Genomic DNA, 18,198 nt, shown 5'->3' with positions numbered 1-18,198 from the left:
AGATGGTTGTGAAACACCTGCCACCTGCTGGCATTCTAGGCAACAAGGGAAAGAGAAGGACAAGGTTGTCCTCTTGGGGACTGAGGGTCCTGCTCCCAGGAGCTTGTTGCCAAGGTGCAAGACAAACCACGAGGCCGTCCCACTATGCATGCCTGGATGGACCCCAAACCCGTGTCCTCGAGATCATTGCTCTTGCTGCCTCAAGGCCATAGGTCCAGACTCCCAACAACTGGAGCATGCAGCCCGATCTCAAAGCCGTCAGGAGCAGGATGGGGGCACAGGTGAGAGGAGAAGTGGAGCCCCCTGGGACACGAGGTCACAAGCCCACAGGCAGCTCCTCCCTCCAGGAGTGGGTGAGGCCTTCAGAGGCCAGACTGACGCCAAAAGCCCAGCACCGGCTCTCAGACTCAGGGCCGACCAGCCGACAGCCGCCTCCCTTTCTCTAGCTCGCCGTGAACTTGCACGGTAGCATCATCGCATGCCATCTCCTCCCTAATTTCCCAGTCTCCAGCTCATCACTACTTTAAAGTATGTAAACAGAAGTTGTACACTTTTCTGACAGCCACCCTAAAAGGCATCCGCCAAGGGGCGTGCACCCCAGCTTGGGGACCACCGCTATCAGCTCTTGCACAGATGCCCGAGATCTGAGGACTTATCTGCAACCTCAGGTCCACCCCCGGCTGTGCGGGTCAGTTAGACATCCAGGAAAACATCCGGCTGACAAGTGCTAGTGCGGAGGGAAGGGGAATTTTATCTGACGATGTGAGTGTCGATGAGGGTTGGCTCCGCCTCACCGAAGTCTACGTTTGAATCCTCAGCTCTATCGTCATCCCTTTTTCTCTGCGGCCCCAGGCCCTAGGGGCCATTCACACATCGGCATCTGACTGTACGACTGTCCGGCTGTCTATTGTGGACCTCCCTGGAGCCAAACACGGGTTCACTGAGAGTGAGAACAATCAGAGGGAATGGATGACGCCCCGTGGGCCAGCACACACACACCTTTCCCTGCCGTGTGCCCACGGGGACACAGGTGAGTGAGTGTCTGCAGCCCCTCTGGGCAGAGTCTGAAGCACTTGGCCCCACTGCCTCTTTGCCCACCGTCTGCCCAACACCTTTCCCTGCAATGAGCCCCCTCCTGTCCAGCCTCTGTGTGCCAGCTGAGTATGGAACGGAGAGAGCCAGGCGTTCCTACGCGGAGAAGAAGATGAAAAACCCAGTGCCTGCAAGTACACCCGGCTCTTTTAAACTTAACCCACCAAACAATCTTTTTTCTACTTTTTCTTCCATTTAAGAACAAACCATGGTAAGCGTTAAACCCTTTACCTGTCCTCACTTTGAGGCGAGCTCTGGCACTTTCTGTCTCACATGCTTTGGCCACAATCTCGACCAGGTGCAAGACGCCGGGCTCCAGCCCCGACAGCGTCAGACTTGCGTCGCGGGTCTCCAGGTGCACTGTGGGGCTCCGCGTGGAAGTCAGGGTGAGCTGGAAAGCGGGGTGCAGGGCGAGATCTGCCGCCCACGCCAGATGGAAGCCGGTGCTGGTCACGTTGGAGACCATGACCCCTCTGATGGGGACGGGAACTGGAAAGTGGACGTAAATGCTGAGATTAAAATCAATCAAGCTGCTCCGAGGAGAGAGAACAGGAGAAGCCTCACCAAATGCTAAAATCAAATACGCCACGGGGGGACACGACACATCCTCAGGAGACGCCAGCCCAGGGAAGTCCTACAAAGTCCCCTTGCTGTAAGCAGCACACATGAGTATGGAGTCCCTGGACGGCCCTCCTGAGCCCTGGTCCCTGGACTGCAACCCTGGCCCTTCTGGTTTAGTTTTTGTTCTGCCCCTGAGGTCCCTGGACTTCCTGAAATGAAGGCCCTTTGAACAGGTTCTGTGTGGACTCCCCGAAAGGTCAACACGGGTGGCCATTCCTGGCTACAGAGCTGTTGTTACAGGTGACCCCGGGCTCACGTGGCCTTAAGACTTTAGTCTTGGAAGCTGCACGGTCCAGCAGAGCAAATGCATCGATGGAGCTGCATTTGACAGCTCATTTGATTTGCATGCAATCCAGGGTTGGGCCAGCTCTCAGAGATGCTGGTGTGGCCTCCCTCTGTGGGAGCCGCACGGCCAGGCCCGTTTCCTGCACAGGACTGCCACCTGTCTCCCGAGGCGTCACCCAGGGACTTTGGCAATAGGTAAACCCCTATGCGTATTATGTGATGTGGAACTGCTGGGGGGCAGGGCTCGGGCTTGGGGCCTGCCCAGGCTGGGAGTACTACACTGCTGGAGAGGTGCAGAAATGCTAGGGTGCCCAACAGTGCTGGGGGATGCGCCCCAGACCTCCATGTAACGTGTGCACCCCAAAGGGCCCTCCCGGTACCCGACTTCCTGCTCCAGCTGTTGGCAGGCAGAGATGCTCAGGAAGGAGGGGAAGATAGGACTGGAGAGAAAGCACAGAGACTAGTTCTCGTCCTAACAAGACCTGAAGCCGGCCACCAACAGAGCTGCTCTGCGCCCGGGTTTGTCCAGCCATGAAATGAGAAATCCGCCCAAGTGTGTCTAAAAGGCCTTTGACTCAACAACCGTATGAGCCTTTGACTCCTGGACCTCACACGGACCATGTGGCTCCCAGTGTTCTTGGGCCTCAGGACACATGTCCCCCAAGATGCCCCATTCCAGGCACTCACCACAGGCCGGGGTCTTCAGAGATGTGGGGCTGGGAGCCAAGGGCAGGTCTGGGGATCCAGAGGGTCCAGGGTCCGAGTTCTGTGGCTGAGTGGGGTCCAGAGGTGCTGGTGATGTGTCCCGAGTGGGGAGGCTGGTGTCCCACACGACATGTCCAGTGGGACCCTCGGTAGGAGTGGCCCAGAAGGATGACTCCATGGTCGAGTTTCTCCATAACCACCCAGAGGGGTCCTGCAGGCTGTCCGTGGCCCCCGGAAGGGAGGTGTGTGTTGGCCCGGGAGCCCTGCTGGCTGTCCACTGGCCCTTCCCCAGGCCGGTGGACACACTGGACACCTCCTCCACGCCTTGCCCTGTGCTGTTCCTGTCCTGCTCGACCACACTGCTGCCCGCTCTTCTGGGTGGGGTCCCTGGAGTCTGGGCCTGGCTCGCTGCAGGGGTGCCCCACGGGGGCCTGGGGCTGGGTGACAAGGTGGGGGTCTCCAGACCAAGGGCTGTTGTTTCTGTGCCGAGAGCTGGGGCTGTTACCCCTGTCGCTGGAGACAGCATGCCCCCCGTGGGGCTCACCACGTCACCTGCAGAGACACGTCCACTCTCAGATGGGGCGTCTGGTCCAGAATTGCCTGAGCAAAGCCCACCAGGTGCCACCCACAAGCAAGAGCCCCCCCAGGTGGCCCCCAAGTAGCGAGCTGGGCTGTCTCTGTGGGTGAATATGAATGTTTAGCCAGGCCCAGGTTGGCAGTCTCCCAGGCACACTCGTGGGGGGCGGGGTGGGGGCGGGGCGAGGCGGGCCCTCTCCATCAGATAAATGAGGACGCTGGACCCCGAGAGTGGGGCTCTACCTGGGGGGCTGCAGAACCAGGGCATTAATGGGGAAAACGGGGCAATTTCCCCAAATTTGAGCTCAGTATGGGGCTTGGTGCTGGTCGCTATCATCAGCCTGCTGGACATCGCATGAATAAGGAAAAGAACGGGAGAGGAGAAGCTGAGTGGACATCAGGAAGCAGGACAATGTGGTTAAAGAGAAGAGGTCCCCCCGGGAATAATTCTCTGCTGCTGCTTCCAGCCCAAAGGCCATAGCTGTTATGGAAACAGGTGGCTGAGTGTCTCCACGGCCCACCGTGCTTTCAGGGTGGACACCGCTAGTCAGTCACAGGATTCGAAGTCTGTATCTTACCTCCTCCTGCTTCTCAGCTCAGCCCTCCAGGCAGCCCCAACCAACCGATCAGAACTGGCCCCCCAAAAACTTGGGCCAGAGACGTGCCAGGACTGGGGCCCAGAGGCCCCACATCAGGCCTTCTCTCCTGGATTTCCCACACTCTTGGGCTCCAGGCCACCTGCGGAAGGGACCCTCTCCTGGGGCTGCATCCTGACTTATGGGGAACCCCCTCAACCATAAAAAATGAAAACTTGTATTTTAAAACTGCCCTTGTGTAAAGGCTGGATTCATTATTATATACTCATTGTTATTAATTTCTTTCTTTTGATTTTAAAAGAAATTAAAACATTTTCATGGGCCCCTAAGAGAGTCTCCATCATGGCTGATGGAGAAGTCAGCCCCACCCCAGGTCCCCAGGGAGAAGGCGCGGCCCGGAGTTGGGGTGGGGGAGGGGGGACGCACCTTCACAGGCCCGGCCCGCTCGGGAGGGGTTGGCGTCCCTGGCCGTCCGGCACCGGCAGGTGTAGGAGCCCTCAAGGTTGATGCACTGGGCGGCCGGCGAGCAGTCGTGCTCCAGGCTGTCGGCGCACTCGTCCCAATCTGCCGGGTGGGAGAGACGGGGCAGAAGCCAGTGAGAAAACGGCCAGAGGCTGCTCGGCACACAGAGCAGCACCAGAGCCGACAGCTTCCTGGCCCCATGTTGCAGCAACCGGCTGGAGGTCGAGGCCAGGAGTCAGAGAAGTACCCCAAGTCCAGCAGCCCGGAGGAGGCCCTGCACGCAGCTCAGACCAGAAGCCTCTAGCTGAACCAAGGAAACAAGCTACGACCTGCCTGCACCGACCTTCACCATTGGCTGCCTGATTTGGGGTCAAAATTAGGGAATGTTGGTCCTTTTGGGGGTATTAGCACACACAAGGGTGAATATATTCCTCTCTGTTTATTCTTTGTTCCAAGACCCCAAAATCAGGATGCCTTTCCTTGTCTCTGCTGTGCCAACATCCCCAAATATTCAGCTTTTCAACAAAGAAAAATAACGGAGCCAGGAGGCGTTGGGGTAAGTATGACACGCGCTTTCACAGTCCTCTTTGAGTGTCCGGGTGTTCGGACACGGACAGGAATGGCCCCTGAGCCCGTCCTCCCCGAGTCCAGAAGAGTGTTGTAAGCCCCTCACCCCTGTGAATCTCCCCAAGACCCTGGTCCTTGCTCACCCGCCCACACCCAATACAGCCCCCCAACTTCCAATCAGCGGGCAGCCAGGCCTAGCATCAGGCCAAACTGGAAACCAAGGTCATCAGGACGCTGCTCCTTTCTCTTTCTCCAGCCCTGTCCTCTCCCCTCTCCTGGTCCCCCTGGTGACGGCCACCCCCACTCCTGTACCTCCTCCAAGAAAAAAATCTGACCGTCTCGTGCATCATGACACATGACTGATCGATAAAGTGCTACCCGCAGCAAGCATGACAAACCTTAAGGTATAAACGTCCTGAGCTGTATTTCAGGCTGGGAGGAGCTGGGGTGGGGGCAGGGTTCCCATGCCCCTAGAACTCCATCCTCCAGCCCAGACCAAGCTCTGCAGGTCACCACCTGCCCCACCCCACCCCAGGGGAGCAGGTGGCTCTGCACAGACTCGCCTCTGCTCGGGGGGAAGGTGGGGTGCCAAGAAGGGGGCTCGATTCCCCGAGTGGGGTGGGCTGCGAGGCTTGGTCACAAGGTCCTGCAGCTTATGCCTCCCAGAGCTGCAGGTGGAACTGCCCGATCAATGCCCTGTGGGCCAGCGGAGCCGGACTTGGCCGGGATGTAAGTCAAAATGAGGGCCAAGTTCAGCTTCATGCAGAGACAGCTCTGTAGCCGAGGGCTCCAGGCTTGTTTTGTGGTTTTCAGTCTTGCTTCATGTGCCCTTTGCAGGAGCAGCTCCCCCAGACCAGCAGGCTGATCAGCTGATGCAAGTTACACCCTACTTCCCGGGCCCACCTCCACCCCCACCCTGCGCGAGGCTCCTTCACAGACAGGGCCCTGCTGGTCTGGCCCCAGATCTTCCAGGAGCCCTGCCCACCTCCAGCCTGCAGGCAGCTGAAGGGGTGCTGGGGGGCTGGAGGCCGGGATGGAGCCCAGGCTGGCCGGGCAGCAGGGCCCTGAGGAGAGGGGAGGTCCCGGCTGAGACCTGGGTTCAAAACGCTGAGCACCTGGTGGCTATTTTTACTTGCAGTGACTCACCTAGCCCTGGCTCCCCCCAGCACACACTGTATTAAAGCCAGGGGCCAGAGGGTCTCCAGTTCAGAGGGAGGAGGCGGGTCTGTGAGTAGCGAGGGCTGCCAGGTGGCCTCCGCACCTCCCGGGCTGGCCAGACGAGGATGCAGGCCAGAGCCCCATGCACACTGCTTGCGCTCTGCTCCTGCTGGCCCTGCAGCTGGGACAAGTGTGCCGCCCACCTCCCAGAGGAGGGGGACAGTGCCGCAGAGCTGTGACTCCTGGCACGGGTGCCCCACACCTGAGTTGGCCTTAGGAACCAGTCAGGGAGGCCCAAGAACAGGCCGCCAGGTCCCAGCAAGGGGCACCTCCTCAGGAGGCCCCAAGCTGACTGTGGGGCCTCGGGTGCCCTTCGGAAGTGAAGCCCTGGCCTCTCCTAGAGGCCAGTGGCAGAGTCACCCTGGAGGGGAAAGGCAGGCACAGAGAACCTGCTTCTAACGGCACCACAGACAGAAGCTGGACAAAGGGCGGTGACATTGAATCTAAAAATGAAAGCCAGTGCAGTGTATTAGCCCGGCCAGCAGGCCAGGTGGTTGGTGACAGTCCCACGGCCAGGCTCCCTCTGCTCACGTCCCTTTTCCCACCGCCTGCAGAGGGGAAAGAGAGGGCAAGCATGGCTGTGATGCCGTCGGCAGCATGTGGTTGACTAGTAATTTGGGCAGCCTGGTTAGGCCTGAAGCACGGCAGGAGGCGGCTGCCAGCTGGCACTGTGGTGACCCCAGGGCTGCCAGTAGACCCGAGAGGACCCCTCCCACAGACCAGTGCCGTGCTCAGAGCCTGGTTTGACTGACATCTGCACAGACCACTGATGCCCGGAGGCTCCATGGACGCTGGAGAGCAAATGAGCAGAACAGTCCTTCCTGAGAGCAAATCTTAAGGAAGAAGGGAGGCGGGGGCAGGAGAGGAAGGGGACGGTGGGAAGGGCGAAGGATAGAAGGCCCTGTGAGGAGGACCAGTGGGGGCCCCGGGGACACTGGAGGACCTTCCCAGCCTGAGAACTCATCCGAGATCTGAAAGCTGAGCCTGGAAAGGGTTAACTGGAAATGTGGGAGGTGCTGTCAGGTGTGTGCCAGGCACAGCGCTAAATCCCACAGCTGCAACCACATCCCTTCGCTTACTCAACCGCCTCAAGGGTGGGACGTTGTTATGATCTTCCCATTTCCCAGATGAGCATACGGAGGCCCAGGGAGGTGAAGTGACTTATACAGTGCCCCACGGCAAGTGAGTGTCAGAGCTGAGATGTCAGGCTGTCCCCGCTCACCGGAGCTGTGAACTACCCGCCACGTCACACCTCCTCCTGCGGGGCAAGCTGAGCCGGACCCATGAGGACGCAGCTCATAGGCCCACAGTGCAGCTTAGCATGCGGCCTCCCAGTGCATGGGGCATACCCTCCTGAAGGAAGACCCAGGACACGTGGCCACCCAGTGACCCACGACGGACGGGCCTCAGGGAGAAGATGATTCATGACACGACCTCCCCCCCCCCCCCCCGCCGCCATGCTGTTGGGACATGTTGACTGACGGGCAGCAAGCGCTCCCAGATACCCAGGAATGCTGGGAGGATGCCAACCATATCATTTCTGCATGAGCCACAAAGAAAATGAGCTCTCTGCATGCCACGCTGCATTGATTTTGCAGGAAGGTGAGAACGTGCTTCTCTGGCTCCCCGGCCCACGGGGCCAGGGGCTCTCGGGGAGGAGAAACCTCCTTCCCTACACACAACTCGGGCATGTGCTGCCTCCCCACGTGGGGGCTGTGGCCCAGGGGCCGTCCTGCAGCTCTGGTGTCAGAAGCCGGTGGTACCTGGGTCACAAGACTCTGTAGGGGACAGGGCCACATCCCCCGTCAATTAACAGCCCGAGGCCTCCTCATCACTGGGTCCCCAGTGCAGCGGGGCCTTCCCACAGTCGCCCCTCAGCTCCAAAGTGTTGAGCAAACAGTCCCACTGTCTGTCGGGGACACTGCAGAGCCCTTAACTTCTGATGGGGCTTCTGGAACTTCACGGGGATGCTTAACAAGGATTCGTTGAGAACTCTGGGAAGCTAGCAGCACCAGGTGCCTCCTCCTCCTCGGTGTGAGTTCTCTGAGGCTGCCACAACGTTACTACAAGCTTTCAAGCTGGTTCCAAACAACAGACGTCGTTCTCTCACAGTTCTAGAAGTTAGAGTCCAAAATCAAGGCATTGAAAGGCCCACACTCCCTCTGGGGGTCTGGAGAAGAACATTTCCTTCCTCTTCCAGCTTCTGGGGGCTCCAGGTGTTGCCTGGTTTGTGGCTGCGTCACTCCAGTCTCTGCCGCCATCTGCACGTGGCCTTCCGCCCCGTGTCTCCGCGTCATCTCCTTTTCTGTCTCTTCTTAGGATGCTCATTGTTGGATGTAGGGCCCACTCTGATCCAGGATGATCTCACATCTTTACCTTAATTTTATCTACAGAGACCCTTCTTCCAAATAAGGTCATATTCTGAAGTTCTGGGAGGACATATCTTTTGGGGGCTACCATTCAACACATGGCACCATTTGACAAAGATCTGGAATATTCTAATTCCTGGTGCACAGGGCCGTGGCTGGGAAGCCGTGCAGAAGGGCTGGCTGGACCACCTGAAGACTGTCAGATTTGGTCTCAGGTGGGCCCTGGGGGTGCACGCTGAGGACCCACCCACATGGCACCCGGTGCCTGCCTGGCACTTAGCCCCTGAGCCCAGGCAGGTGGGGCCTTCCAGGTGCAGAGGGCCACTGCCATCTCCATCCCTGAGTAGGCAAGTGACGGGGTGACCCCCAGGCTAGGCAAGCAGATGTTTTCCAAGTGTGACTCCACGTGTGACACCCCCAGGGGCTTCCCTGAATTCTCGGGTGGGGGTAGGCTGGGACAGCAAACCAACGCTCGACTGAGCTCAAAGGAGACGACAGAGCTCACCCTCGGACCCAGCTCCCCTGGGGGTCAGAGGGACGCCCGTGCCACAGATGGAGCCCCAAGTCTCATTGATGCAGAGCCTGCAGGGGCCCTCAACTCGCGAGGGAACTTAATCCCTTCCTTCCACGTCAGCCCCCTCTGTCTCTGTCTCTGTCTCTGTCTCTGTCTCTCTCTCTCTCCGTTCCCTCTCCCTCCCACATCTCTCTCTCCGTCTCTCGTGTCTCTATCTCTGTCTCGATGTCTCTCTCCCTTTCTTTATCTCTGCCTCTCTTTATCTCTGTCTCTCTCACCTTCCCGTCTTCTCCCCATATGCCCCATCTCTCTTTCTCTGTCTCCTCCCCCCACCCCCACCCCTGCCCCGGATCTGTGACTTCCTGCCTTAAAGTAACACCAACTAAAATTACATAATATTTGGGCTAATGAAGCAGGTCCACGTGTTAGCGAGTCACACAGTGGCCGGGCGGTGCCTGGGCCCTGACACAGAGAGTAAGCTCCCAGCCCTATTCCCCCTCCGGATCCTCCAGCCTGCTTCCACCCTGAGCTCTGGGCCTGGGGCAGCGAGAAACACCATCCAAAGGAATAGGCCCCCCCTGGGGCCCGGTGGTCCATGTGGAATCAGGAGGTGTGGGATGCGGGGGGCTCAGCCCTAGGCCCCCGGTCTCCATGGAGGAACACAGAATAAGGATTTGAATTTCATTTACTTTTTCTGTCTTTTGGAATAAAGTAAATGTTGACCCTAAAAAGCGTTGCCTGGACTTTGCAGGGCGTCACTGCGGCAACTCGGGCCGAGGGGAGGACCTACCTTGCACTAGCGTCCCCTGCTGGTCAATCTGGAACACCGTGCTCGCCAACAGAGGCGGGAGCATGGTGGCCAGCGTGGAGACGCCCACTGGGAACTCGGGGTCCTGCACCGTCAGCCTGAGCTTCACAACCACGCTTCCAGCCTGGAGAGACACGATCTGCACCCTCAGCTTCCCACTTCTGTGCAAGTCAGACACCGCCGGTGGAAAGGAGTTTTCAACCTAGCCGGGGAGAGGCGACAGCCGCTCAGGTAGAGCAGGGCTTTCCATCAACTTCTTCAAAACTGTTAAGTGGGGCCCTGGGTGTGACTGATGAGTGAGACACAGAATCCATGTGTCCCCGCCATGACCAAGAGGAGGTGCCCAGCAACCAACCGTTCACGGCAGCCAGAGACACCCTCCAGCTCACTGCACCCCACCTGGGCCTCCCCTGGGTGGGCGGGGCCTGGTCAGTCTTTGTGAGAACTCCCAGTGATCACTGTAATCAGGCTCCCAGTCAGCGGGCATTAGATGCACTGCCTACTCTCGGTGCCCTGAACATCGGTGTGAAGGTGATTTGTGTGAGAGAGTGTGAGAGAGACAGACAGACTATTGGATTGACAGATGGATCAATTGATTAACCAAGAGGGGCCACGGAAGAACAATCCCATGGCTGTTTGGAGCTGTACCCCCCTTACTGGGCTTTATCCCCCAGGAAACCCACAGGCAGAGCCAGGTGCTCAGGAACGCCCACGCCCCAGCAAGGGAGACATGAGCCCCGCCTTCCCGCCACTCCATTCCTGCGCACACAAGTAAAATACCACGGAAAGGAGAGGGAATTCTCTAAGAAATTTCAAAAACTGATTCTTCCTGCAGGTGGACGCTGAGAGGCAACCCACCTTCGATCTCTCATGTCTACACCTCTTGCAAGTAGAAGGACTAACTACCCTTTTGTTCCAGAATATCTTTCCAAGATGTTTGTATGATGAACAGCCTTAGGAGAGAGAAAGATAGTGGCCCCCTCCGGAGCAAAGGGCAGACTGGTTCACGTCCGATATAATAAAGATAATGTCTCTTTCTGGGGCAAGCTTTCGGCAGGTTTGTTTGCAGTCTGTTACAAAACACTCAGGTTCCCTAAGCTTGGGGTTCCTCCCACCCATGACTTGCATATCACCCACCCAGGCCATTCCACATCACCCCCGTGGGACTCGGAGACCAGAGGGAAACTGGCACAAAAGTGATGCTCATGCCACCTGCTGTGCTGTGGGTAACAAAGTCCTTTGTCGCTGATCCAGGCAGCTCGTGTCGTCTGCCTGCACCCCTGGAACAGGAACAGGCTAACTTATTAGTTTGCAACAGGGGCAAAATCTTAGACCCTTGACAGTTCTGGATGGTTTAGCAGGTCACTTTTTTCTGCAATTCATCATCCAAGGATAGATAGTATTTGTCACTGACCTGGTTCTCCCAGGTTTCGTGCTGCTGTCTCCCTCCAGCCACATGGAGGAAAGGATGCCCTGATCACTGGCCAATGCTTCCTCAATTTGAAGCTGCTCCAAAGTAGGAAGACAGAACCCCCCCAAATCCCCCCAATCCCCCAGGTGGAAGGTTAAACAGAAAACCCAGCTGTACCATCAAGTGGTACAGCCCATCTGAATCAAAGGCACGTATTTCAAAGATGTTTTGGCCCCAAATCTAGATTGAGCACCCCCTAAAAGGAGGAGAAAACATTTGAGCAATTACTGCGGGATCTGGGCTGGCCCCTGAAGCCTGTGGTACCATGCCCTTGTGCCACAGCCGCGGAGCGGAGCTCAGCAGGAGAGGCCGGCTGCTGTGGGTTTCTAGCTGAGGACGCCCAAGAAAAGTTCCCTGTGTCTGTGCTCTGGCTTTACCTCGTGGAGCAGTTGTCGAGAAAAGTCCTGGTACTCGGGGCTGCCGCGGTCCAGCAGCTTCTCCGTCACGTTGCGGTCTAGGATCCTTACCGTGACTTGGAATACCTGGGCATCTGGGACAGACCATAACTTGTGAACTTATTATTCAAGCTATCCTGGTGGGTTTGCTTGAAGTCCATTACAGAAGATTTGGATTCTCTAAGCTTGGGGCTCCTCAGACCCATGATGTGAGCATCACCCACCCAGGCCATGCCACATCACCCCCAGGGGAATTGGAAGCCAAGTTCACTGAACTTCGGTGATCGAAAGCCACATGCTTTTCTGTCAATGTTTCCATGAAGCCTGTTGTTTGTAGGGGAAATATTTTAAAAGATAGTTTGAGGCATGAGTCTCAGATTGGGGTAGCCAAATGGGGGAAATCAACTACCTCTGCGCCAGGGGAAAGGAAACTCTTGACACAGACACACCCTTTGGCAGTCAGGGTAGGGACATCCATGGAACCAGGTACAAATGTCACACATGGTCCACACCACAGGACTGGGATTCAACCAGCACGATCCAGCAATCCCTCACACAGTGTGGCCACTGGTTCCTCTGCCCTGTTCACAGCCATGGCCCAGCCAGGTCCTCACGCTGGCCCCACCCAGGCCCCCAACCCTCGAGTGACCCTCTCATCCCGATTTGCCCAGACTTTTGGGGTTTTCACACCGAAAAGACCCTCTGTCCCAGGCCAACAGGTAGAGCTGGTTATCCTATAAAGGAGGCGGCCTTTTCTTTGGGCATAAGCGAAGCTGGAAAGACTGAAGCTGGGACCTGGGAACATACATCCTTCATTACAGGGAATAAAACTAACATCCTGCAGTGACGTGACATTTCTGAACAAATCAGATCATAAAGGGTAGAGACCGTGTCATTGAAGGCCTGTTCATTCCATCCCTCACGAGAGAGACCCCCAGAGGGTCTTTCACACAGCAATTTCTGCACGCTCTGAACCCCCAGACTGGGGACCCAACCTGCTCTGGTCCCTGGACCAGAATGTCTTGGAGCTCCACCGCCCTCCACCGACACTTCCACATCCATCCAGAGGCCAGTCCAGGAGAGAACTCCCACCATCTGTGCCCGACCTGACCGACGTCTACACCATCCAGGTACCGCCGTGACCAGGCAGAGGAGAGGCTGAATCATGGCGCAGGACCAAAGTTGGCCCACGTGGCAGAGTCACAGGGGACACGCCAGCACTGCCTTCTGGACGCTGGAATTCCCAGTTCATGCCGGAGTCTTGTTTGTTTTGGGAAAAAAAGGTCCTTCGTGGCGCCCTTACAGCGGGCATTGCATTAGCTTTTCAAGTGTACCGTATGGGAAATGAGGCACGCTTCGTGAAGATTTTATGTGATGCTGGGGTCTTTGGTTTGGGGAAGCTATACAGACTCCGCCCTGTGGAATTAAGTGTGGCAAAGGTCTTTCAATGTATGCAAATCGCTGCCCTTTTCTGCTTTGTTACATTTTTTGCCTCCCTCTGTTTGACTGCTCTGTGAGTCCTTCACGCTACAGAAAGACGGGATGCCACAGAGCCCTCGTCAGCTCAGGGGTCAGAGGAAGCCCCCAACAGGAGGGGATGTTGGCGGCAGGGGGGCCCGTGAGGGCCACGACCGCCGTGGTCCTGCTCCCACGGCCCCTGGGGAAGGGTGGGCCCAGGTCAATGACTACCCCTGCCCTGATTACGGGAAGAACAGTGGTTGGAATCACTGGGGCCAACGGAAATGGGACAGAAAGACAAACTCACAGGTAACGTGTGGATTTTGGGTGAGGGGGCTTACCGGTTCTGACAGTCAGCGCTGCAGTGACATGGGCCCCACACCTCTGGTAGCTGGTCTTCACCCCATAGAGCACCCCGGCCTCCAGCCCGGCCACCTCCAGGGTCGTGCCCCGGGTCCTGGCGCTCCTGAGTAGCTCCTCCCCCTTGTAAACCTGCACGTGGAAGGTGTGGCTATGGGGGGAGTTTAAACTCCAAGATACATGAAAGCTGCTGCTGGTGACGTTGAGGGTCATGTGGTCTCTGATGGGAGGGCAATCTGTGAGGGCACAGAGTGAGGAAGATGCAGGAAAGGTCAGAGAGAAGCAACAAAAGCACAAATCAACAGGGGGAACTACACAAATTAAAACGCTTCTGCACAGCAAAGGAAACCATCTACAAGATGAAAAGGCAACCCCCCAAGTGGGAGGAAACATCTGCAAATCCCAGATCTGATAAGGAGCTACTAGGCAAAAGATATACGGAACGAGCACAACTCAGGAGCAAAAAACCAAATACTCCGACTCAAAAATGGGAGAAGAACTTGAATAGATGTTTCTTGAGAGAAGACGTACAAACGGCCAACAGGCACATGAAAAGGTGCTCTAACACCACTAATCATCAGGGAAATGCAAATCAAAACCACAGGGAGATTCTAACACCTGTTACAATGGCTGCTATCAAAAAGACAAGAGATAGCAAGTGTTGGCGAGAGATGGGAACCCTTATGCACTGTGGGAGGGAGTGCAAACTGGTGCAGCCACCAGAGAAAATAGTCCAGAGGTTCCTCAAAAAATTAAAAACAGAACTACCATATGATCTGGGAATTCCTCTTCTGGGTTGATATCCAGAGGAAACGAAATCACTCTTTCAAAGAGACTTGTGCACTCCCAGGTTCATTGCGGCGTTATTTACAATAGTCAAGATATGGAAACAACCTGAGTTGTTTTGCAGCTGTGGCCATTGCGATGTGTTATGGGCTGAACTGTGTTCCCCCAAAATTTGTACGTCGGAGTCCTAACCCCAGCCCCTGAGAGTGTGTCTGCATTTGCAGATGGGTCTTTAAAGAAGTAATTACATTAAGGTGAACTCCACAGGTGGGCCGTCAGCCCATGTGCCTGGTGTCCTTGTAAGAAGAGGAGACGAGGACACGGACACACGCAGAGGGACGGCCGTGTGAGGATACAGGGAGAAGATGCCATCTACACCTTCTACACCCCAAGGGGTGAGGCCTCCGGGGACCCAGCCCCGCCCACACTTGGCTCTCAGACTTGCAGCCTCCAGAGCTGCCAGAAGATAACTTTCTGGTGTTTAAGCCGTCCAGCCGGTGCTACTCTGTTGTGGCAGCCTGAGCAGATTAACACGTGGTGTGGTGTTTCTGTGCTGCGTTTATAAATATTGCCTCGACGCGATGTCAGAGGGCCCGGGCTGTCCTGCTTCACTTGATCTTCCCTACAAGCACTTCTCCTGTCGGCTAATTCATCACTCGGAAACAATGGCTCCCTCGGGGAAGCAGGGCCAGGAGTCAGGCTGAGGCTGTTTATGTTTTCACATTGAAATCTATGCCTCAGGGAGCAGGACTCTAGCATAACAACCAATATATATTCTAATACTTGAATAGAATTAAATCTCTTTTTTGGGAGAAAAATTCTGGCTCACAGCAGGCACCTGGGCAACACGAATTACATAAAAAAGTAGAGTGGCCCTCCATCCCGGCACCATAATTTTTCCATCAGAATTTGAGTTGTATAAGAAACAAGCCATGAGATTTTTTTTAATCTTCTGCAAAGCCATAGTAAAGAAAAAAGAATTAAAAAATGTCTGAGGTTTCCCAAAGCCCCTCATGTAAGGATTCATAGGATATATGCTTTCTAGTATCGTGAAAAAAATTCTGTCTTTCCAGGCAAATGTGTATGCTTTCTTCCAGTAAAACATAAAAACCGATACAATTCAACCCATTTCCCTTTTTGCCTTGGCCGCAAGAGGCTCCTAATTCCTGGAATTTGTAAATGTGAAATTATTTGGAAAAACGGTCTTTGTAGGTATGATGAAGTTAAGGATCTCGAGATGAGAATATTGTGGATTATCCAGGTTAGGCCTAAACGGAATCACAAATATCCTTATAAGAGAGACTCAGAAGATTTGACACACACGCATACACGGAGGAGAAGGCAAAGGGAAGACAGAGCAGAGAGAGAACTGAAGATGTTGTCCTTGAAGATGCAGATGATGCGGCCACAAACCAAGGAATGCATGCAGCCACTGGAAAGCAGGAGAGGCAAGCACACATTCTCCTCCTGAGGCTCGGAAGGAACGGGGCCCTGCCGACACCTGGATTGGGGCCCAGCGATAACAGGTTCGAACTTCGGCCCTCCAGGACTGGGAGAGAATAGATTTCTGCTCTTTTAAACCAAGTTTGTGCTGTTTGTTACAGCAGCCCTAGGAAATGGCTCGACCTTACTACTCCCCTTCAACTAGATTTCAAGGCGGCTGCTGGCTGAACAGCACAATTGGTCGTAAAGTCGTCTGGGCTGCTGCAAAGCCAGCCGGCTTCTAACACAGGACAGCTAATCCCTCTTCTGCAGGGCAGAGCTGGAGACATTTGAAACTGCAAACTGACTCTCTGTCTTCCTCCTAACCTGGATTTTAGCTCTTCGTCAGCCAGGACACCTTCTTCTGCTTGCCCTTCAGCTTCTCAACATTCCTCTTAAAGTGGCCCTAGAAAGTAACACTCAATTCTGGACTCTCTGTGTGACCCGCGGCCACTGCTCCTCTGGGGCCCTCTCCATCCCGCAGCATGAGCTAAATCCAGGACGTGACTTTTATCTCATTGAAGCACCTGGGACTCCCAGTGTCTGTGAGTCTGGGCCCCAGGTTCTCGGGCAGCCCTGACCCCACACTGGTGGAGCAGGAAGGCTGTGCTCCCCCACAAGCTCTTCAGGCGAGGCGCTGCTCCTTTTCTCCCCTCGGGCTCGTCAGCCTGACACCTGACCCTTGTAAAGGGAGAAGTGCTGAGGATTCGAGCCAAGATTCTGAGCATTCAGTTGTTGAAAATCTGATTGGAGATGAGGAATGAACTTGAGCGGCTACTTCCTGCCGGCCCTGCCCTCGCCGAGCCACAAGTTCAGGAGATGTTTCTTTATGGGGCTGAAGAGCTATTAGGTTCCAGCCAGGAAGGGGACCGTGTTGAAGAGAGTTAGGATGACCCCTGAAGACACTTCCACTCCATCCTAAAAGCAGAGTGTGTTCCTGGAACTTTAAGAGTGAACCGTGCAATATTTCTTACTGGTTTTGTTTTGTGCAAGAATCCAGCTGCCCTGTGTGTCATTAACTGGGTGACTAATTTCACAAGAAAAGCCTCTGAAATTTGGGCTGTATTTTCCACCGTCTTCTAGCTCTCTGCTATTCCAGCAGATGCTCATTTATATTAGCTTCTAAATTTAAAACACATGCTGTTTCCCTTAGCACGATGCCATGGAATTCACTCTCAATTTCTAGTCTGGAAACACTGATTTATCTTTCCTGCCCTATTAGAAGTGACATCAGGGTGGCACAGCTTTCCCGAGGATGTTTAGCTGTCCGGCCACCCTTTATCTTGAAGGAATCTTGCAACTCCTCGTGGCAGAGTGGGCTGACAACATTCCTAACTGTAAATAGGGGTGAATGTGTTTTCAGATTACGGACCAGCGTATTTTCCACAACCGTATTCCAACTTTCTATTCTCATTGATGGGCCTGGACCCTCCCCCTGAAGGCCCCCGTCCAGGAGACCTGGGATGGTTGTCAGGGGCTTCTGTGCAAAGCTTGTGGGCGCCTGTTCACTTGGAGGATGGCGCATACTTCTATCAGACTCTCAAAGTCATGAGGCCAGTAGAGGAGCGTTTTGTTGCCAGAGGTGGGGCTGGTAGGCTCATTTTTTTTAAACATCCAGAGACCCTAGGAATAGCCACCACTGAAACTTCCCTTTTCATTGACCGATAACAAATATTTGTTCAGTGCTGACCATTTGCCAAGATCAATGACTCATTGGCAGTGCCCAGGGGACAAGGCCTGTCCCTCATGCTTCATCCTGGGGGAGGCAGAACATTCCAGTGGGCGATGACTGCCCCTGGGCCCTTCCGGGTCCTCCAGTGGTGCTGGGAACCAGCCCTCCACCCGTCGCCCGCAGTAGTGAGAAGAGTCAGTAAATAAGAACCTGAGACTTATTACCCTGGTTGGGTGCTGGATCACCAGAGAAAAAGTTCCACTGCTCCAGAAATCTAATCAACTCTTGATTCTATGCACAGCTGAAGGAGGATGGGGCGTGACCCCTGGGCCGCACAGCCCCGTGACAGATGGCAGCCTCTGGAGGATGCAGCGTGATGGCTGAGGAATGGGAATAGATCGCCCAAAGTCGCAGTGGTGCCCCCAGCCACGAGCTGCTGGGGAAGGTGGCTCAGGCCAAGGGTCAGGGCGGGTAACTAACAGCCTGGACCCAGTTCATCTATACAGAACCAGCTTTGGGACCCTGTGCACCTATATTATCTTCCTTTGCCTCCACTTTCTCTTCTGAAAAATGAGCACAATAAGGGCAGCTGCCTCCTGGGTGGCTCTAAGGATTAAATGAGGTGGTACCATAAAGTGTTTAGAACCGAGCCTGGTGAGGTAAGTGCTAATAAGTTTTTGGCTGTTTTATTATTGTGAACTCATGGAGGGCCGTCACTGTTATGTTCCTTTAGAGGGGCAAGGACACGTGCATTAAATTAG

At 55.3% G+C, this 18,198-nt stretch overlaps 1 protein-coding gene across 1 annotated transcript in view; it reads right to left on the bottom strand.

The window, feature by feature from the left end:
* Positions 1-18,198, bottom strand: part of UMODL1 (uromodulin like 1) — a 62,426-nt gene that overhangs the window by 22,052 nt on the left and 22,176 nt on the right. Inside the window, exons 7-12 of the mRNA XM_023630219.2 lie at positions 13,479-13,733; positions 11,662-11,774; positions 9,796-10,015; positions 4,302-4,439; positions 2,686-3,255; positions 1,324-1,581 (exon numbers count right to left, since the gene is read on the bottom strand). Of these exons, the coding sequence (XP_023485987.2) occupies positions 1,324-1,581; positions 2,686-3,255; positions 4,302-4,439; positions 9,796-10,015; positions 11,662-11,774; positions 13,479-13,733 (1,554 nt within the window). The remainder of the gene's footprint in view (positions 1-1,323; positions 1,582-2,685; positions 3,256-4,301; positions 4,440-9,795; positions 10,016-11,661; positions 11,775-13,478; positions 13,734-18,198) is intronic.

The sequence above is a fragment of the Equus caballus genome, chromosome 26, assembly GCF_041296265.1.
Source record: "Equus caballus isolate H_3958 breed thoroughbred chromosome 26, TB-T2T, whole genome shotgun sequence".
Lineage (NCBI taxonomy): Eukaryota > Metazoa > Chordata > Mammalia > Perissodactyla > Equidae > Equus > Equus caballus.
The sequence above is the reverse complement of the archived record's forward strand: the minus strand, read 5'-3'. Positions and strand labels throughout refer to the sequence as shown.